Source organism: Passer montanus, unplaced genomic scaffold, assembly GCF_014805655.1.
Source record: "Passer montanus isolate IOZ18808 unplaced genomic scaffold, ASM1480565v1 scaffold4, whole genome shotgun sequence".
In the NCBI taxonomy this organism is placed as follows: Eukaryota; Metazoa; Chordata; class Aves; order Passeriformes; family Passeridae; genus Passer; species Passer montanus.
Genome location: NW_024368818.1, coordinates 912454 through 935113, shown reverse-complemented (window position 1 = coordinate 935113; position 22660 = coordinate 912454). Strand labels below are relative to the sequence as shown.

Here is a 22660-nt window from a genome sequence, read left to right as displayed (position 1 = left end):
ACTTTACTCCTACAATTAAAAACCGGACAATAAAATTCAACAGTAACAACACAACAGTTTATCCTGTTGCTGGTTAAGATGATCTGGAAACATGACTTTTCCTGGAAAATCAGTCTGTTTCGTGTAATGGAAATCTTAAGTGCCTGATTACTAGGATTCCAAACTTCGCTGTGCTGCATGCCAAACTAGAAAAACTTACTATCATTCTACAGAGAGAGAACTCCATCTCTAGAAACAAGTGAGTGGTAGCTTATGAGCAAAAGGTGAAAACTTTAGAACATATACAAACCCAAAAGAGTCCGAGTCAGTAATGCAAGCATTATACATATGTATAAATACACATATTTCATGCACTGTACGGGCTAATTTACAAAGCTGAAACAATTAGAGGCAAAGTCAGCTCGATGTATATACAACAAAAATTAGTGAGAGAACTCTGTCATCAACTGTGAAAATATTATACTACTTTTCAAACAAAGAAATATCCTTGAGCTGGTTTGATACCTCATAGATTCCTAAAGCAGATATATCTGAGGCAAAAAGGATATTAGCAGCTTCCCAAGCACTCTCAGAACCCAGAAGTTCAATGACCATGTTCAGCAGTACTCTAAGTCACATCTACATGTGACCAATAAAATTTTAGTATTGACATTTTGGGCCAACAAGATGGAGTTGGTCTACTTGTTTATCCATAAAACTTCCATGTAAAGGTATACCTCAAAATGCCTATTTAAATAAAATACATTTCATATTACTGGTAAAGAACTTGAGAAAATATTTTGAATAAAATATAACTTACTGCATATATATTTATGCATTCATATTTATCTGCCTATCTATCCCTATGAAGTACCATGATTTCTGTAAGAGAAATCTTACTTTTCTAGTTCTTCAGGATCAAACTTCCACCAAGTATCTGGCTCATGGAATTCCACTCTGTATCCTTTTTCTAGAGCCTGCAGCAAGCAAAGAAATGTGTGATATGTATCATGATCACATAAAACACACACAAAAAAAAAAAGATAAGACAAATATAATAAACAGATGCAGCAGCATACTCTGCTGTGGTATTATGCTGAATTTCACTTACATCCACCCAGCCTGTCTTAGTTTTCCTTTCAGGCTATGCAAATTAAATCAAGTCAGTTCTTGAATTGATCTAAACCATTGCCACACCAATTACTAATCATTATCAATAAGCAGTCTCTCTCTTTAAAAACTTGAGTAAAAATGTTTCTGGACAAAATATATCAACTTAGCCCATGCAGCAAGGGTAAGTCTGAAAATTTGTTACAGGTGACAATTACATGCAAGAAAACCTACCACTTCCACATAAGGCTTCATTTCCCAGGCTTGAGTATTAGTGTTGTCTATTATAACTGGAGATTTTCCCTGCTCCATTGCTTGCTTTGCTGAAATGAAAAATTGTGCAAGTTAATAAACCACATATAACTCAAAAAAAAAAAAACTGCCCCAGATTTTCTTTCATTGCTTGCTTTGCTGAAATGAAAAATTGTGCAAGTTAATAAACCACATATAACTTGAACAAGAAAAAAATCTGCCCCAGATTTTCTTTTACTAATCTACTCTGACTGAAACACTCTGTTCTGAGAGAAAGAAGAGAAGGTACAGGCAGGAATGAAAAGTAGAAACAAGAACCTGATGCCCAAAGAAACAAGGTTATCTATTCATAACTCTGAACCTTGTAGAAGCTCAAAATTTAATGTATACATCACATATGAATTAAATAATAAAAACCACTTGTAATACTTCTATATCTGCTTTGCTAAAATACGTATACTCATTTTCATACTCTTAATACTCATACATGTTATGCTAAACTTCTATTTCCTCTATGTAACACAGCTTAATATGATGCCTTTTATTCATTCCAACCTCTCTTGCGGTTCCACTCATGGGCGTCACCAAGCTGAGCAGCGTTATAGGTGTATCCATGCTGCTGACGGAAATAATCATCGGTGCTCAGCACAACGCCATCACAACTCTGACCAAGCAGAACACTGTTAAAGGAAAACACAAAAAGATATTCACTTTTCATTTTTAGATAAACACATTAAAAAATATAACTAAAATAAATTGAACTGTGACCTATTTTTAAACTTCTTGCAAACCTCAGACAGATTTATAAAAAGCACACCTATATATATATTACCAATAATTCTAATCCAAATCAAAGAAACTTCCTCTCTCTCCTACTTCTGTATTTTTTGTTTCTTCTCCACTTCCAAGAGATGTTTGTATCCATCTAATTTTATGGCTATACTACAGTAAGTTCCTCATAGTAATTCAATATATTTGCTAACATTTTCCATCTCAATCCTGACTTGGAAATATGTCTAGAAAGCAATCTGGTCTGCCAAATGTAAACCTAATTTCAGAAAGTCCTTGGAAACTGGTGTTTAAAGGAAAACCTTATATAACTGAGACAGGAGTACAATTCTGTTTAAAGTCCAGCCTACAGAATAGGAGTAGACTGGACTTTAAGAGACTCCTTGTCTCTTTTTAATTCTATGGCATATTTAAATCTGAAAACAGAAAAAGCCAGTTAGTGCCACAGAGCATTTAGAGTCCACTGCAACACTCAGATATCTAGGGAAATTTAGGCAATTATTCCAGCTCAGAAACAGGCAACATACCCACAGGCTACAAAAGCCAAACAGCACTAGCAGTATGCGGGACTCACTACTGCTGAGGTGGCAGGAACAAAAAAGGACTGGCCAGATCCCAAATAACTTAGGGGAACAAAGATATGCTAGTTCTAAGTTACCAAGCTTTCCCATATATATCTGCAGGAAGAGCCACGTCAATGTAATTCCTACACAAGGAATTTGCTGTGTTTTGCCACCTGTCACCAACAACAGGCCTGTTATAGTTGCTTCAGGACAAACAGCAAAGCTATTTGAGAAAGCAGAGCATGATATACTTAAAGTTCAGCCACTTTATTTGAATACTGATAAATAATTGGTTTTGTTATAAATATTATAAATTTGTATTTATGTAAATTATAGATTATTAGTTTTGTTAGAGCCTAGATGTTTCAATAGGGTGTATATTACACTGGTTTAGAATAGTGCAGAAGGATTAATCATCTATTTTTGTTCTAAATAGATCAAATGGCACCAGTAAATCATACACCACACACAGCAGCTATTTTTTTATCCCTCTTCCTCTCTTGTATAAAATATTTAACAAATTTATATTCATTAAGTTACTTGGCTGTGATTTCACACATGGCTCAATTATCTTATTTACAGTATCCTACATTTGCCAATTAATAATGCAAGAAAAACTGGGTCCATCTTCCACACTCACTCCTTGTGTGCTGAATGTATATACATATATCCTAAAGAACCATCTGCCTTAATGAAAAAAGAAACAAATAATATCTGGGGTTCTTCTATTGGCTGAGTAGATAGACACACCTGTACAGTTCCTATGAACTGACAAATGAGCACTAATGAGACATTGATTTTCATTTTTATTTCTAAGAACTGACACTATTTGCTCATGTTCTGGAGAATAACTCAATTGAATTTTTCTGTTGTATCTTCCAAACATCATTAGCAGCAATAAAGAAATACGGTGACAAGGGTTCAGAAATCTTGCAAACCCATCAGCCAAGTGTAGTCTTGAAATGTTTGTTAGTATTCCTTGGAGTTCAGAACACACCACAATTATTAATGAACCAATATAACTGAAAAAACAGATTTAATATAGTGAACTGTATTTGCAATAATCCTAAACCCATTTGCAATAATCCTAAACCCATAGAATTTGAGAAGGCAAAGTAGTTACCAAAGAGGCCAGAGTAACAGAGCCCTTACCCCACACACAACACACAAGCTATCACAGATTCATGAGTTTATGAACTGAAACTTCAAATACTACAATAATTACTCAAACCTCTTTCTAAATTGTGAAATTAAATCAAACATAACATTTAAAAAACCTGACAATCACCTCTTTGAGAATTCCTAGTATTTAAACTTTTTTAATTCAGGTAGAAAATTACTGGTGTACATCATATGGAACAGTTCATTTATCTCTAACATGCGCTTGGAAATAAAGTTTATCCCAGGCCCATGAAGTAGAGAACAGAAAGAACAAAAAGCATATCTACAGAAAGAAAGCATCACTACATCTAAACCCACAGAGATTATACTCCACTTTTAAGAGATGAAAAAAGAAAAAAGATAAATGTATTTCTAATGAGAGTCAAATTCCAGGTTAGTCAGTATGTGCACATGCTTGAAATTAGTAGCATATTATCCAACTGCTGTAATACATCTTTCTCACCCTAAACCTTCCCTCCAAGCAAACACCACCTTTGAACACAGCAGGACACTGAAATTAAAGCAGCCCACCTACTTTTTCCAGAAATGCTACCAGATCTAATAGCAGATATTATCCTGACATACAAAAATCTCATGTTGAAACCAAAATACTAACTACTCAGCAAACCAATACACATTTTCCAATGCATGTGTGCATGCATGCACACACACAAATCCTTTTGAAACTTTCCCTAAATAAGTATCCTGGTTAGCCTACTTTGATAAATGATTTTATAATTAAAAAGATAATCTAATAACTCACCTATTTAAAATAGCTAGCATATTGTGGATGAGGAAAAAAGTAGGCAATAACTAAATATAGTTTCAAAATATGCAGCATTACTGAGCTGTGTAAACACTCCTCTAAAAGTGCTGTTTATAACGCTGTTTAAATAAATACATAATTAGAAACAACAGCACACCACTGCTTCTACATTCAGCTATAAAGATTAACTCTTAACTCTTCCCTTCAGATCTTCCTCTGAGGAAAATGGCCCCAGAGAAAGACAACTGTCTTTATATATTACTGGATTTAACTAAAAACAGACTTCTTACGTGACACCAATATGTGCTCTTTCAATGTCATTAGGCTCCCTTTTATTCAAATTAATGCTTAGATATTTATGGAGAAAAGGCAAATCGCAACTGCTGCAAACCTCAGTAGCAAAATATTTTAAAAATACCAGTCTATTTTCCTGCAACTTTTACCAGGACTGTAAGATCACATTATCATCTAATTGTAGCAGACTTTGGTTACTTGGGCTAAAGCTATCACTGCTGGGTATCTGCCTGGCCAAACTGCTTTCAAACATTTTTAAATAAATGCTCAATCTCTTCCAAAACCAAGGAAAAAATAAAGCACTTATATAGTATTTTGTAATTCCAAGCCTTTCTCTAAGAAGCTTTGGATTGAGGAAGTGAAATCTGACAAAGTACATGCGTTTGCCCTGCAAAAACTTTTTGTAAACCTGCCCAAGGTATACAACTTCAAAATGTCATCTGCACAGCAAATAGCAGTGAAAATAAGTCATGATTCTCACAGCAAATCCAATCCTGAACAGAGCAATCTGGCAGTGGCAGGAAGCTTTTAATGCAGGACCAATACGGCATTATAAGAACACATTTCTTCCAACACACAAATGGCAACAGAGGGAACAAAATTGGCCTAAAATAGGAGGGCACAGGAAGCATTGTGGTATAAACACTGGAACAAGCAACCTGGTAGTGGCAGTAGAGCCAGGAAACAGGGCCAAGGCAGAGTGAAGCAGAGGGAAGACATTGGTATAATGTAATTGGGAGGGAGATAATACCCCTGACTGAAACAGGGAGAAAATCCATCTGGGAAGAAACAGGATGGAGATGGAACTGAAGAAATCAGCTTAGTATTCAGAAGCAGATATGGAGTTAGTGCTCACAGACAGTGAGCACAGACCAAAAGCCATGATTGGATATGAACAGGAAAACAAAAATGGAACTAGATGTTTAGGAAACAGATTTCGTATGAGCCTCAGCAGCTAAGATTGTCTAAGTCAGGTGGACACAGGAAATAAATCCGTGAGATAAGGGGAGCTCCCCACCCACTGAGCCAGAAATGGCTGATGTTATGCTCATATTAAGGCAAGTAAAGACAAAGATCCAAAGAACTTAACGACTGCTCAACCTTACCTAAGCTCTGCCCTGGAAACAATGGAGTGCATCCTCAGAATCTATTTCCAAACATGTTAAGAAAATAAAGATAACCAAGAAGAGCCAGTGTGGGGATTGCAACAGACAAATCATTCTTTACTGACCAGAACGCACTCTGATGAAACAAGTTCATTTGTCAATGAGGACCGAGTGATGAATGCAGCATGCTCAGAAATTATCAAAGCTTCCAACATCATCTCCCAGCCAGTATCAAGCAGAGAACAACAAAGGATATAGTAAGATCACTTTTTCAGTACCTTCATCATAAACCTGGATGATGAGGCAGACAACTTGCAGATGACACCAGATTAGCAGTGATGCCCAACACTGAGCTGAACAGTGAGGCTTCTATCCAGAAGACCACAGAGAAACCTGAGAACTGGGCTAAGCAAAACACCAGGAAGCTCAACAGTGAAAGAGTGAAGTTATACAAATGATGAAACCTAAGCCTCAGCACAGGCAGGAAAGTGAGTGGCTGAGCAGCAGTTGAAAAGAGTCAGAGGATTACAGCGGACATCAAATGAGACGAGTGAATGTGTACCCTCATCAAAGGCAGGGCAGATCACAACCTGGGCTTTAGTAGAAGAAGCATGGCCTGTAGATCACCTGAGAAGGTATCACCTACACTTTACCTGGCTCTTGTGTGGTCAATTCTGAAATAATGTATCCAGTGTGGGACTTCTCAGTTCAAAAGACAAGCTGAAAAACATGGGAGGGCTGAACAGATGGCTACAGGCATACAACACCCAAGGAGAGGTTCTAACAGCAGCTGGGCTTGTTTAGTCTGGCAGCGGAGACAGCAAAATGTCTGATGTCAACCTATTGCAGTGACTAAACCTCTCCCGTATCAGAAGGGAAGCTATACAGAAGATGAGCCATATTCATACATATTCATATGTAACAATACATGTTATTACACAGGACATGCAAATTATGGCTTCAGAACTTCAGTCTGGAGATTAGGAACAACTTCCTTACTTAGGTGGTTTGTACTGCACTAGAGCAGTTTGAGACCACATGGCTTCAGAACTTCAGTCTGGAGATTAGGTGGTTTAGTGCTGCACTAGAGCAGTTTGATGAGACCACGTAAATCTCTGTGGTGTTTTTAAGCTCAGGCCTACAAAGACACACCTGCCCCAATCCAGTGATGGTGACAGACCTCCTCCAAGCAGAACAATGAACTAGCTCACATCCACTACTCTCTTCCAAAAAACATGCCCATAATTCCAACTGCTTAGTTGGAATGGAAGAGTCAAAACTAAGAACAAACTTCAGTGGAAGATTTGAGACAGACGTAAGTCAAGTTTGTGAGCAGGAAGAAAAGTGTCTGTACTTAAAAACCCTTACTCGGCGCAAAACACCAATAAAAATTTGAGATTCCAAGGTCTCGCTACTGGCTCTGATGTCATTTCCTGCTCGGGAAACCCACTTGCAAGATACACCTCATTCCCCTCTAGTGCTGATCCACACAGACAATGTCAGTTTTCTGCTTTTCCTTCACAGTTATTTTAGTGGCACAAATGGTAAAGGTTTGCCTGCAGCTGCCAAAAATGCAAATATCTGCAGATACCTGTGGGTACTAATATGGCATCAGATACAGCATCAGTGCTGTCCTAGGCTACGCTGCAGAATTCTATGACGTTACATAGAAACATAAGTTCAAAACATGTTTATTAAGACTTAACTAATAATAAAGTTATCTTCCCCATCAGCACCCATTAATTCTGGGATGTTTTCTTTCCCAAGGTATGCAAGACCTATGATTTCATGGGAATTAACAATTGCAACCAAGCATTAAACATATGAAACTGCATGTAATTGAATACACTGAAAAACAAGCCCCATGCTGTTCAAATTCTGCACTCACTTTTGGTAACTATTCTTAACCTTGATCTCATAGTGCCCACTTTCCCATTTGCTAAACAAAATTAGTAACTGATCTCACTAATGAAAGATGAGAAAAAGCACAAACATGTGCTCTTAAAAACCTGAAGATATTTAGAATTTTTCAGATAATATGAGTCATATATTTGGAGAAAGATTTAGAGACCACTTAGCACAACAAACATGGAAAACAAATATATTTTGTATCTTCATATTAAGTATTATCAATCTCTAAACTGAATGAGGCAGCATTTTTTCCACAGGGTTATTTTTAAAATGTTTTATGTTGCCTTCACATATTAAAGGAATTATTGCAGTAATACCAAATGGGGACATGCAGCTGCAAAAATGCAGGCTTGCAAAATACAGCAATCAGTAGCTATAAAAAATGATAGCAAAAACTACTGGAACATGTAAAAACAATACCTATTAGAGATTCCTAGTTGTAATATGGAGATGAGTGTCTCCTAAATAGTAGGAAAAATCCACTAGTAGAATGTTACTCCTTCATATTAAAAAAAAAACAAATAAGAACATGATGACTGTATCTATTCCACAGACTCCTCACATACAACAGATGACAACTACAGAAGACATCCTGCGATGCAGTTTCTGGCTGAAACTCAACCAGTAAGTACTGATTCAGCAACTTCTTTTTTTATATACACAAGAGAAACTTACCTTCACTTAATACCAACTGTGCTCTGTCCACTTTTTGTGCTTTTTAAAATAGGCCAAAAAAACACAAGGGGAAAATACAAGTTGGAGGTTTTACCTGTTTTTAACCTTGTCAGACTTCAACGAGTATATTTGGAAGAAAAAATGCTTTTATTATGTGTTGGTCACAAATAAGGAAGAGTAATTGACAGGCCATACTATGAAAAAAGGGAATGAGATAACACTCAGTTTCTTCAATACAACAAAACCAAGTATTTTCAGAGCAGCATTCTTCTAATGGCCTTCGACAATTTTTACATGGGCATGAAGAGAGACTTCTGGTTCAGTCAAACTGACATTGTTAGACTTGATGGGAGGTTTTTCTTAAATTAGGGAATTTAAGAATTAATAAAAAGCAGCAGACAAACTAGTATGAAAATTTCAGAATAAAAGACTATGCAATTTAATAGATGCTCAACATTTTACATTTAACACTGAGGAGCACCTGTTCATCAAAAATCTGGGAGACAAAACCCCCAAGTAAATATTTTTAATATTTACAGTCACTTGCACTCCTTAAGTACAAATGACAGCTTTAAACGACTGCATTTTAAGAGTCTAATTTACAAACTAAAAAGTTTCCTTACTGCTTACAGATATATTTAAATTCATAAAAAAATTTACTGGAATGAACTTCTCAAGCTTTAAGTCTTCACTTACCGAGAAAGCGTGGATTTCCCTGAACCTGGAAGGCCTCTTAAGATTAGAAGCAACTTCTGTGAACAACTGAATTTTTCTTCAGATAACTGCAATGAAGAAAAGTTGTGCATTCCTTCTGTACTGTCAGCTTTTGGATCATTCCAACACTCTTCTCTGGTTTCACAGAAACCGTTACTTTGGAGTCCATTCTGATCATTATTCCCATTCCTGAAGACCTGAGCAGTATGGATGTCAGTATGACCAGAATAGTTGGTATTTTGATCAAGAAATGGACCATGACTGTTGATACCAGTATTTCCATGGTAACTTTCATAAGGAAATCCCCCATTCTGAGAAGGGGGAACATTTGGGATTCGTGGTGGGGGATCAAATATCTGAAAATGGGATTGATGGCTGAATCTAGGAGGAAAAGGTCCCTGAGTTTTATTGAAAGATGCTCTAGTCTGCCAAGCAGGTCTGAATTCAGGCACTGAACAGTTCCATGTATCTACTTGGCCATTGAAGGTATTTTCAGGTTTCCAGCCCCCTGTTTCCACAACTAACTGCTGCTCACTGCTTGTTTTCTGACTGTTCTGTTCCCCTAAAGAAGACTGTCCATTCTCATAAAATGGGTGTGGACTGCCCAAAAGTACAGGTTGATAATTTTCTTGAGAGCCCTGACTAGAGTTAAATGGAGAATGCTGTTCTTTAGAAATTTCAGTTTCTTTTTCCTGAACATTAGTATCTAAATTTTCATTTTCCAGCTGGTGAATTTCTTTATAGAACTGATCCAGCTGATCATCTATTTCTAGTACAGTGGCAGAGGCAGCCTGCATCTTCTTCATCTCCTTTCTTCCACACAATTCATTCTCATCTCCTCCAGTGTCCCTACATTCATTGCAGCTGCCAGATTTGTCCTGCTTGTTACATTCAGCAGGCTTGTAAATAGGTCCTATAAAATCTTTGCTCGTAAAAAAGTCTTCATCTGATTGATTTCTATTTACTGAGAATGATGCACTGCTTTTTTCAATATTATCTTCACCAGCATTATTTGTAATAAAAGGGTCCTTCTGTTCTTCAACTTTAGAGTAACTAATTGATGTAAAAGGAGGATTTATATTCTGCACAGTTTCTAAATCAACTGTCTGACTAAGCACTAGATTATTTTCAGGGAGAACTTCATCCAAGGATCCCAAGACACCTGTAGGTATTTTCTCTTGCTTCTGCATTTCACATTGCCCTTGGTTATCTAAGGCACACGCAGGTATCCAACCATTTGATTTTCTCTCAGCATCCACTTTCTTCTGAGTACCTTTGCTATCACCATCATCATCATCAGGGAGTTTCTCACAAGCCCCTTCTGTTGACTTCATTCTTTTAGAATACGGCTCAATTCCGATTTCGTCCTGACACTCCAAGAGCCTTACTGTATTTTCAGCATGAAGCATCTTAGAAAAAAGAATGAATACATTATCAGCACGCATATTTTTAAAGCAAAGTATAAAAAAGCTGAAGTTACTCAGGCCTATGACACCACACTGCCCATGGTCACAACTAGAATGTCCTGACCCAGAAGAAAAACAGACATCACCTACCACAAGTATGGTTTAAACTAGACTGCTGCATTATTTATTGCTCACCACTAGTAAAAAACATGAGTGCTGTATCAGTCAAGCAGTCACATTTTATGATATGCCTTAAATAATTTACAAATCATGCTTTCAAAATGTGACTATTTGAAAAATTAATTACATCAACAATCTCTGACCTTTGTTACTACGGTTCTCTACTAGCTGTTGTTTTGCCAAGTGTTTGAAATCTCTTTTAAAGATAAGTATATGCCAATTTCCAAAGCACAAACTGATACCTGACACCACTACTAATAAGACCAACAAAAATGCAAATACTTCAAAAATGAGGATTGTTTTCTGTGACATGAACCAAACTCAATTAACTCATTTAACACCAATAAAACAGGTGCTGGGTAGCATCTGTAATTTAGAACTAGTCAAGTAAGATTTAAAATCAAAGCTGCAATCTGTTATTATACTTCTGGTTTTGGAACTACTAAAGACTTTTGTTAGGGACCAAGATCACTTGCTTTTATGTCTTCTAAAATTAAACACAAAAAAAATCCCTGTCCCAAACAGATTACATTCTAAGAACTAAACCACTAAGTTCTAGACAGGTTCGGAGACAAGCTATTACAAAGCAAGATGGCACGAACCACTATGACATGTCATTATCCATCTTTAGTCTGAATTTCTTGGATTTTGAAGTCTACACAGTATGCAATAAAGAGTAAACTCTTCCCCTCCAAATAAATGCAGTTTCAAACACAAGCTTTCCACATTTCTCCAACTGGAAGGTTTATTCTACTGTTTTCTGAAATATTTCAACTTTTCATGACTAAATATTAACGAAGTGTCACATGCCATTCATCCTGGATAAGAAAATATTTTTTTCTTTATCTGAAAACGATCTGTAGGTAGTATTATGGGAAGATTTGTAAGTAACCATTATCCCAACATGTTCACTTGAAAAACTCACAAGAAAAGGTGCTACTCTAGGCACTTTCTCACCTACCATCCAAAGGAAGAGAAACCTGCCATTCTCAATTTCAAACTGGCTAAACCAAGACGTTACTGTCCGCACTTGACTTTAGTACCTGGAAGAAAGCATTGCTACAATAAATACATAATAAACAGAATAAACACAGCCATGCAACTCTGTCTATTCCTCAGAACTGATACCATGTTCTCTCCTCAAAATTTACATGCTGTATGCATACCTCCAGCTTCTTCACACTTAATTTTGGTATGTTAGAAAGCAAGTATGACATTACTACTATTCACTGACTCTAACGCCATCTAGAAAGAAAATGTCCCGCTATCTCCACTCAAAAACAGTACTGGGGTAAAACAAATTATTATCTTTATCAGCTTCTATATCCTCATCTTATGGCATGGGGTTTAAGCAGACCCCATTTTCTGATGTGGAATTAAAACAGCAAACATGTGAACATTTGCTGCATGACAAGATCTCCACTGACGGAAAATGCTGCTCTGTGACTGTCCCACATAGGAATATAATTTCCTGCTAATCTCTAGCAGACTTTCCCTCACTAACCTTGGAGAGAGCGAAGCTGCACGCAAAAGCATATCCGTCCTTGGCGAGGACACAGCAAGTATGCTCAAGGAAAACGCAGTCTCTCTAACACTCACCTCTTGAATGGGGCAAGTCCGAGTCTACAGAATTTCTGTAAAGAACTGGTTGAAAGCATTGAACCTGAGCCGGCACACGAAGATGCCAAACTTATTTACCACTTTAACTGACCTATGAAACACCCAGAGGATTCGATCAACTAACTCAAGGCTTTGAACTCCACCTGCATAATACGTGTCCCAAACGGAAAATAAGGCCTTTTGACAGAACCTACATCCAGGTGAACTGGCTGGCTTTCCTTGCACGGTGGTACGGCGGTCATGAGGGGCCCAGCCCAGCGCCCCTCACACGGCGCAGGAGCCGGGGGAAGCAGGCGCTGCTCCCACACCGGGCTGGCAGCGGCGTGCCCGAGGCGAAGGCACGGCCACCGGCCTCACGGCTCGGGGAGGTGTACCAGCCGCCCCGTCCCTCCTTTCCCCACGGTGCAAAGCCCACTCCTCTCCCCCCCACACACAAACACTTCCCTCAGCGCGGCGCCCACGTCACACAACCTCAGCAGCCGCCGGCTCCTACGCGCTGACACCGCCATCCCCACGCCCGGTGGTGACACAGGTCGGCGGTAGCAGCGCTGGCGGCGGAGGCGAAGCGGCTCCCCGTCGCGGCCCGGCCGAGCAGCAGCCACACACGGGGGCGGACACGAACCTCAGGGCCGCGGCTCCCGGCGACGGGAGAGGCAGCGCCTCCGACCCCCCACGCCCAAAATGGCGCCGCCTCCCGCCGCCCCCTCACCCCGCGCGCGGCGCTGCGAGGGGCGGAGCCTGCCCCCCCACGGCGCGCGCTCGGCCTGGCGGGAAGAGCCCGGCGCCGGGACCTGTCCTGGTTTAGCTTCCTTCGGGAACCGGGATTTGTCCTGCCTCGCCTTCCTTCGGGGGCCGGGATTTGTCCTGCTTCGCCTTCCTTCGGGGACCGGCTGCTCTGTTTTTCGGGGTGTTTGCTTTGGGTGGCATTCTGCTCTGTCATGGAACGCGAGCAGCGTTCCGGTGGGGATTGTCCCTAGTGCAAAAGCCGGCCAAGTTTATGTTAGACCTGTGTTGTACTTAACGTGGATTTGCAACTTCCCCTCCTGCATGTATAAAGTAAAATTTTAATATGATGTAACTATCCCCCCCGCCCCCAGAATCTTGTGATACTATGCAAGGCAAACCACATTTTTCCTAAAAAAACCCCTCAGTCTTGTAACAGTAATTCCCCACATTTCATTAGTGCTCCAGTAGCTCCAGTAGCGATGTGCCTATTCTAAGTACCTGCAACGTTTATTTCACATCACCCAAATGGATTATGAAGGTTTCTAAGTATATGATTAATAAAGTCACTGAAATTAGTTTATTTGCTATAAATGGTAGAAAGAGAACTGGTCAAATCCACTGGCCAGGCATTCCTTCCAGTTAACCCTGCAACCAAAGCACAGTCTCCTTTCCTGTGCCAGATGATGGCCTTGTTTTTTCGGAAAGTGGATGTGTGTTTGGTAGCATTTTAACCTAGATCAGAAGTGAGCTCTTGAAGTGAAACTCCCAGTTTGCCACTATTTTTCATCCATAGTAGTAATTACGTGCTTCCCTACACAGGCTAAGCCATGCAACACCCAAGCTAACCATTAAGAGAGAGTAAGAGTGCTGCACATGGACATTTTGAAGGTAATATATGGAGATCAGAGCTCTCAAGCATTCATGTTGTGTATGTGGCAATTGTCTCAGATGTATTTAATTTGGGGAGTTCTCCCATTACTTGTACCTAATTAAATAAGCCACATGTTACAACTGGCAGTACCCTAATGTCATTTTTTCAACCTCATTGAGTATAATGAAATAGACTTTCCCTGATGATCCTGTTACAGCTGCTGCAGTTCCTGCGTGGGAATCACGAGGACATGGGAAGTCTGTTGCTTGAGACAAAGCTGCAAATAATTCCCCCATATTCCTTGTCCTGCACTAGATCATAAAAATTGGAAACATTGTTAGGACAAGCTGATAGGATAGGAAAAAGCAGTGTCCAAGAGGTCAAACACTGTAACAGTGAAAATATTTACAAATAAGCATAAAGAGATCACATTTTTTCTTCATTTTCAGAGGAGTCTGAATTTTAAAATTTCATTTTTACATATGTTTATATAGTTACTCAATGCTACCATGTACCACCACTTGTGTATGTGTCACCCAAACCACACTTCCTGTAACATGCATCTATGATTGCAGTGGAAGTGTCTCACAGAGGTAAAAAAATCTTAGTGTTATTGCATTGATAACAAGATATGAAAAATTATCTGTTCCTATGTTCCTAGACATTTATTATATCACCTTCATATTAGCTGACGAATTGTAGGCTTTAACTGATCTAAGAAAAGAGTGAAAGGAAAATTTTCCACTTCATGTAATCAGATTATGATTCAGTTTTCCAAGTGACTTGTATGTTTAAGTTGATTTGAACCTTACAGATCACATCAATTTCTATGCATATGAGAAGTGAGTAATGTTCTTTTTTTAAAAAAAATAAGAGTTTTGGTGTTATGGAACTTGAGTGTTTGAACTTGCAAATGGAGCATTTTCTCAGAGTAGTTTTTGCATTTGATTTCCTACATTAAAAAGGGAAGATGGCAACTGACCACTTTGGAGGCTCATCCTGATTCCTTTATGGTTCACTGGTACAGTCGATAATTTGATTCAAATGCAATGCAGACATCTCTGATACTTGTACCAAACTAAGTTATTGCCCTGGTTTCTTCTGCATGGGCCCAATTTCAGGTTCTGTAGGAAAAAAAGCTTTCAGGTGCAATTTCAAATTACAGGTAAACCACACTAAAATGAAACTACTGCCACAGAAATTGTTTCTGCTACTCTTTCCTGCCCACGGTGTTGCCTAATTGCTGTCCTGCCTCCTCTAAACTGGTGGCTTTTGTGCTTATTTGAGAACTGGGTATTTTTAATTAAAACATCATACTATGCTTTTGTATATGGAAAGGTTTCCATTAAATTTACTTCCAGAAACATTTTAGATAAAATTTTCCAAAATAACTCAGCATCAAGAAGGTAGCTGGCATAAAAAATATTAACACAGAAAATTAAATATTTATTAGTGAAACAATAAATGCCTGTGTTATGCCTTTTAATAGAAAATATTAGGAAAATTTAAGATAGAATGATGAGACTCTATCTGTTATTAAAAGAGGGAAAAAATTATCCAATGGGCACTACTTGAGATTGGCTTTTAAGGGTTAATATGGAATGATAGCTCAATCATTTCAATCTCGTGACCTCGTTATCAGACTTGACGTAGCAAAATGCTCTTTCTTCTTCTAGTAACACTTAAATATAGCATCTATGTGAGTTCAAGAGGACTATTTACAGACTTAGATTTAATCGTGCCTCTTTCTAAAGGATCTTGGGTCATAGATTGTCTTGTCACCTTACTAAATCTTGTTTGAAAACGTGAGGCTTCAAGATGATTTAAGAAATACATAATAATTGTTGCATAATTCTTTGACTTTAAATCAAACTATATCTAAGGAGAAATTCTGGTGAACTTTAAGAGAGCTGGTTTACTCAACAAACCAGGTATGTTGTTTGCCAAATTGTTTTTCTGAAGCTTTTATATGACTAAGAGGAATTCTGGTATGCAAATGTCACATCAAAGTTTCAGTGGTAAAAATACAGTAAGAGCTTTTTTGCTTATTAATTTCCACAGATAATGTGGAGGTTCTTATTTTCAAACTTCAAAATTAACTTAAGAATTAGAGTTTTGATAAAATTATATATTTTTACAAATAAAAAAAATAAGTCCAGGTAGCCTGCTGATTATATGAGATAGGAGTATTATTTTATATATTCAACAGATTGTAGCAAGTGATGTTTAAGTCATAGCTAGATTCGTATTTCTTTTGACTATGATATAACTACTTTGTAATTTAAATATTGTTATTTGATTCCCTTCTGGTACTGGATGAATCCTTTTGGAGATAAAAATAGTGGGGCAAGAATAAAAGTAACACCTAGTTAGTTTATTTTGGAGGTTCTTGAAACCTTTCAAAATTTAATGATTTTTATCTGAAATCAGCACAATACATAGATTTTTTTATTGACAGTAAGGCAAATGTTCTGTGATTTAGGTCTCAAGTGCTACAGCAAAACAGAACTAAAAGAATGGAAGAGATTTAACTTTTAAGAAAGAGAACTCTAGACAATATAACAACTGCTGGCCCACAACAAAGCTGAGATTTTGGGTTGTGAAAGCCAGCCAAGGAAGCAGGATTCCGAACTATTCATGTCTTTCGAAGTAGAGCATGGGGAGTTTCTAGGAAGCTGACACTCAAGGTGAAGGTCCAGTCACTTCTTAGTCTTCGGGACTCCGTAAATAGCATCTCCCTTTTACATAAAAATGAAGGAGACTTAGCGACAGACCGAAATTCAATGGGACATTAAAGTAAGTAGCTTTAAACAGAGGCGAAGACAGTGGAATGGTAAAAGCAACAAGTGTGAGTAGAAGAAAGAAAGCACCAGATATAGCAACTAAAAAATACCCAGCATTTTACAGAGGACAAGTATTTAAGCTTCATATACTAATGTTTAAGCAAGAGGAAAGAAGTTATCAAACACTAAAAAAGTTTAGTGCTACATGCTTAGTTATGTCCATATTGACATCCTCTCTCTTTGGTCAAATACTTGTTCATTTTAGCCACTCAGCTTTTACCTGAAGTTACTTTTATTTGATTTCTTAAAGCTGAACTACTGAGATGCTCACTGTACAGATAAAACTTACAATTTCCCCCTTTTTGTTATGCTAATGGCATTGCTTAAGAATATGCAAGTTATGTACTATCCTCTCCCACCTCTTATCCTACATCTCAGTTAAGGATGGATAGCACTTAAATCAATTCTAGGTAACTCAGAGGAGAAACTAATTTAATTCACTGACAAACTGAGCTAATCACCTGGGAAAGAAAGACTGCTGGTACAGGCTTCCAAAATACTAATTCACTGCTGTATTCACTACTGTCATGCCCATCTGCAAGGCACCAAGGGAAGAATAAATGTTTTTCCCCTTTCTACTGTGCTTTTTTAGATGCTGTCTTCCATAGGTTTTATTTGTGCTAGACTGTAGGAATACATTGTGCAGATATGGTCAGCAAAAAGATTCCACAACATTTAGCAGCAAAACAGCTAAGTCACACTAGAATGTAAAAAAAAAAACAACTATGAAAAAACCCAATAACAAACTTGTTTTAGAAGATTAAAGGTTTGTGTATTAATGCTCTCTAACCTATTCCTATCAGATGGCAAGATGGTTTGATTTGTTCAGTTAAGGCATAAAGGATGGTAGCAAAATATGCACCATCACTTCCTGACTGCATTCCGTTTTAGGACATTTAAAAATCCAAATTATGTTTTTGCTTCTCTGGCTATTGTAACATGAAGCACTTTATTGTTCTCTTCCTGTGCATGTCTCCATCTAGGCAATGACTTCTTTAGGAAGAAGTCAGAGATAAAGATACGTCTACAGCTGATTTGTGAGGACATGTTTTGTGAGGGGGCAATGCTTCTTGCTTTAATAGACTGACTTTAGTAGGTAATTTAATCTTAATGGTGTCCCAGCATAGCTATTAACTATGTAATGAAGGAAGCAGATGAGTAGGTGGAGTTAAAGGCTTTCTGCAGTCCTCGCCCTGAAGAGTAAGATCACATCCTCATATCCTCTCTAGCTGGGTTCTTGTTGGTTTTTGTTTGGTTTGGTTTGCTTGTTTTTGTGAAATTCCATTTAGTACTTAATGACTCTTGTCTTCCTGTTAGAAAACTGCCACAAGACAGGCACAAATAGGTATCTCTGGTGGAGTCAGACTTGTTAGCACTAAGATGAAAGTAGTACTTTTAAACTTCAAAATTTATATTGCACATATATTGAAGCTAATAGATTCTGAGCATCACTGTATTATTCAGCTGTTTGATTTTTGTTTACAAGGAGACAGTGTTGGAAACAGCACACACACAGACAGTAAGAGTCTAAAAATTCCAGTCATCTAAAGTCACTGTTTCCATGTGGCTTCCTTGCAAATTACTTAAGAGACATATGATATACTAAAATTAGTTGTAAAGTTAACTCATCTTCGTAATATTATCAGCTGTTTAGTTGAAGAGTTGAAGAGTTGAAAATTAATAAATTTTTCTTTCTCTGAGACAAATCACTACACGTGCAGGTAGAAAGCCTGCTTTCTACTTGTCAAAGGTCCCTTCCAATGTGAAGGGCTCAGTATATAAATTACACATATTTAATCTGAATTGTTTTGCTAGTATAATACTTTTGACGCAATTGTTTTAGAGTCACAATTAAAAGAGAAACAGAGGGAAGTATTATGCTGGAAACAAAAGTATGATTTTCACAAAGCTGATATTACCTTGACAGTTGTTTGAATTTACACTGAAAGGCCAATAGAAGAGTATGATCACAGGGCCAATGGATAGAGACAATGTGTTGGGAAAGGGCCAGTGTAGTTTCTGTGAAGGGAGATAGTGACACAATCACAGACTTCCAGCAGGTCTGTGAGTCAGGAAGTGCATGGACAAGGACAAACCAGGGAACATGCTTGTATTTTTAAAGAGCATTTGTGCAGCTTTCTTACTGAAAGTTGTCAAACAAAATTGTCATGGAATTGAAGTAAATGTCCTATCCTGAGTTGGAAATATGGTTGAAGGATGGAAGCAGAGAGTACTTTTGGTTACTTTCTCAGGTGGAGAAAAGTCAGCAAATCTCTGTCCCAGAAATGTTTGGGCTTACTTATGTTGTTTTGTGCAACAATCTTTGATTTTCATTAATGACCCAGAAAAGGGAAAGCACACATGGAATGATACTTGCAGGATGTTAAACTCTTTCAGGTAATCAGATGCTGTGCTGGTGTAAAGAACTCTAGAAGGCCTCACAAAAGGGGGTGGGTAAAAAGATAGGCTTTGAGAAGTAGATCAGTGTAAGGTAAAACATAGAATTACCTGTCAAACCTGGAAGTCTAAGTTCATGAAATCTTGAAGTTGCTGATGTCAGCTCTCTGAAATCTTTGACTGAAACTGCAACAGCAACAGCACAATCTTTGATTTTCATTAATGACCCAGAAAAGGGAAAGCACACGGAATGATACTTGCAGGATGTTAAACTCTTTCAGGTAATCAGATGCTGTGCTGGTGTAAAGAACTCTAGAAGGCCTCACAAAAGGGGGTGGGTAAAAAGATAGGCTTTGAGAACTACACCAGTGTAAGGTAAAACATAGAATTACCTGTCAAACCTGGAAGTCTAAGTTCATGAAATCTTGAAGTTGCTGATGTCAGCTCTCTGAAATCTTTGACTGAAACTGCAACAGCAACAAAAAACAAACAAACATACAAAAAAAACCAAAACAAAACAAAACAAAAACACAAAAAAACCCCCCAAAGCTAAACAACAGAGATGTTAGGTGTCATCAGGAATAGTACTGAGAGTAAGACAGAAGACAGTTCACTGCTCTGAGGGAAATCTCAGTATACTCCCATCTTGAGTACAGTGCACAGTTCTGGTCTGCAAGGACACAACGATTTTAAAGAATGAATTGAGAAAGATAGCTAAAATGATTCAAGGGGAGAGGTTGTCAATCTGATAAAGTAGGGACTAAAAGGCACTTGTCACTGCAGTCTTCTCTTTTCACACAATTCTTCTTACAGACAGAAGGCTGTGAGAAGAATACTGCTGTGTAAGGGTGTTCTTTGACTATGTTCATCATTGTCACTCAAACACTGAGATGTGGAAAGCATCTTCAGCACACACAATTTGGAGCACAAGTCTTTTGGGGAGCAACTGAAGGAGCTGGGGTTGCTTAGTCTGGGCAAGAGGAGGCTGTGGGGGTCTTGTTGCTCTCTATAACTGCCTGAAAAGAGGTTGTAGTAAAGAGATCACTCTCTTCTTCCAAGTAACAAATATCAGGAAAAGTGGAAATGGCTTCAAGTTGTTCCAGTGGAGTTTTAGAATATAAGGAAAAATTTCTTCACTGAAAGGATGGTCAAGCACTGGAACAGGCTGCCAGGGAAGTGGTGGTGTCAGCATCCCTAGATGTATTTAGAAGACATGTAAATGTGGTTTAGTGGCGGACTTGGTAGTGCTGAGTCAATAGTTGGGCACAGAGATCTTAAAGGTGTTCTTCAACCTTAAATGATTTTATAATTCTGTGTAAAAGATCTGGTCTTGGAAGTTCTGTGGCACTGCCATTCCTTATACGTCCTACTGCAAGCAAAATATTTATTTTGCACAAATATTTATTTTGCATAAATATTTTTAATCTTTTTCAAGTATACAGTCTCTGTAAGTAACACAACTTGACTACACTTCAAGGAGGTGGCAAATCCCCTAAAATTTAGCAAGGCTGCTTAGAGTTACCAGTTCCATGAGAGATGCAACATTTCTCGTGCGGAAGGCTGAGCCTGCCCTCGGGACACAGCCAGGGCTGGCACGGCTTGCGCTGTGCGACTGTGGGACGGCATGGAAAAGGAGTGGGCGCGTGTTGCCCTCTCCCGTAGGCAGAGCGCAGGTTCCCGGCGCTTTCCGAGGCGCTGAGCGCGGGTGAGCGAGCGGCGGTGGCGGACGGGCTCCCTCCGCAGGGCCGCGAGCGCCACTGCGGAACCCAGACGGGGTGGGAAAAGGAGTGAAGAGCCACCTCCGAAAAGCCGATTCCCAAAGTCGGGAAGGGTCTCGGTGCAGGCGGGAAACAAGGGCGGAGCGTGCCTGGGGGAGGTCCCGTTATTCAGCGCTCCGAGGAGCGTCCGCCGCTCCTGGCAGGGGGATCAGGCGCTGGAAGTGGTGCTGCTGTGACCTGCTCCATCAGAAAAACGGAGCATCTCAGCGCCCTGGTTGCTTTCACACTCATACGCCAGGTTTTGCAATTTCAATAGCAGTGTTAAGAGAGTTCAAAAAGTGTTTCAGTTTTCTGCTGCTTTGTAAGTATCCCTGCACACATCTGCAAGTGCTCCAACTGGGAAAGGATGTGTTCCCCAACCTAAGGCTTTATACTCGGTGAGCCTAGATAGACAGCAATGGGAGAATTGAGAGGAAATTGTTCAACCTTCATAAAAAAGTTATACCTTGACTCCAAGTCCAGGATCCTTCCCAATACAAGATTGTCAGACAAACCTTCTTCTACGTCTCAACTTTTTTTTTTTTTTTTTTTTTTTTTTTTTTTGTCTTCCCAGAAGGAGTGGACCAAATATAAGTCACTGGGGAAACAAATACAAACAAGGGGAGTTTTGGGGGCTGAAAAGTGATTTGTATGCAATAGTTCTGGTTGAGCTAACGTAGTCCGCATTAGCCAATGAGGTGGTTTAGCACTGAATGAAGATAAGGCATGCTCGGTACACTGTACTAGCAAGTTCAGAAAGCTTGAGGGGACCTTCTGAAAGATTGAAACCACTAGTTACAATGTATTGGCTAACAGTCAGTCGAAGTGTGTTTCTCACACTGGACAAAGCAGTGGGTATTTTTCAGCAGACCTGTAAAGTGTCATTTGTGTTTTTTGAATCATAACCTTCTAAACACTTACATGCTGTCCTGATGTGTCAGGAGAAAGTTTTTCTTCCAGAGGGTGGTCGGGCCATGGAACAGGCTCCCCAGGGAAGCGGTCACAGCACCAAACCTGCCAGAGTTGAAGAGTTTGGACAGTTCTCCCAGGCACATGGTGTGACTCTCAGGGATGGTGCTGTGCAGGGCCAGGTGTTGGACTCGATGATCCTCATGGGTTCTTTTCAACTTGTTCTATGATTCTGCAATAAATGAAGCCTTTTAGCTGTAGCGGTGAAAAGAAGCCACATTGCTTTTCTGTTTGCGTTTTCCTGTGAGGGCACCCTTCAAACTCTTGCACTAGCTGAAGCAAGAGCAAAGGGCTAGATGATTGACTTACCCTACTTTTCCTGCTCTTTCTCCGCAGTTAAGCGACTTTATTCCTTATTTTTTTTCACAACAATGCTTTAGTAATTCGTAGCGCTTGCCTCAGTGGCCCACAGCGCGCCCGTCAGCGGAGCCGGCCCGGGCCCACGCTCAGCCCCGGCCGTGCCGTGCCGTGCCGGGCCGTGGGTGCTGCCCGCGCGGGCCGGCAGGGGGCGCTGGTGCCCCGCGCTGGCCGCGCTCGCTCCGCTCGGCGGTTCCATTGGAGCAGCCGGAGA

At 39.3% G+C, this 22660-nt stretch overlaps 1 protein-coding gene and 1 long non-coding RNA gene across 16 annotated transcripts in view; both read right to left on the bottom strand.

Annotated features, from left to right (window-relative positions):
- Window positions 1–13348, bottom strand: part of N4BP2L2 (NEDD4 binding protein 2 like 2) — a 41776-nt gene extending 28428 nt beyond the window's left edge. For 2 of the 14 annotated variants that reach the window (XM_039718227.1, XM_039718235.1), the window contains exons 1-6: window positions 12998–13258; window positions 11868–11949; window positions 9303–10729; window positions 1897–2021; window positions 1324–1412; window positions 880–956 (exon numbers count right to left, since the gene is read on the bottom strand). In XM_039718227.1, coding sequence (XP_039574161.1) covers window positions 880–956; window positions 1324–1412; window positions 1897–2021; window positions 9303–10729; window positions 11868–11870 — 1721 coding nt within the window. In that variant the 5' untranslated portion in view covers window positions 11871–11949; window positions 12998–13258. The other 12 variants (XM_039718228.1, XM_039718232.1, XM_039718237.1 and 9 more) reach the window with 12 other exon arrangements.
- Window positions 13349–16518: 3170 nt separating this feature from the next.
- LOC120506621 lies at window positions 16519–22569 on the bottom strand. 2 transcript variants are annotated; one of them, XR_005628555.1, is made up of 3 exons: window positions 22399–22564; window positions 22042–22261; window positions 16519–16861 (listed from the first exon to the last, which is right to left on the bottom strand). It is a non-coding gene; the product is annotated as an uncharacterized LOC120506621 (long non-coding RNA). The 2 variants fall into 2 exon arrangements; XR_005628556.1 differs by lacking the exon at window positions 16519–16861 and adding an exon at window positions 20830–21318 and having other exon boundaries at window positions 22399–22569.
- Between the last annotated feature and the right edge of the window lie 91 nt (window positions 22570–22660).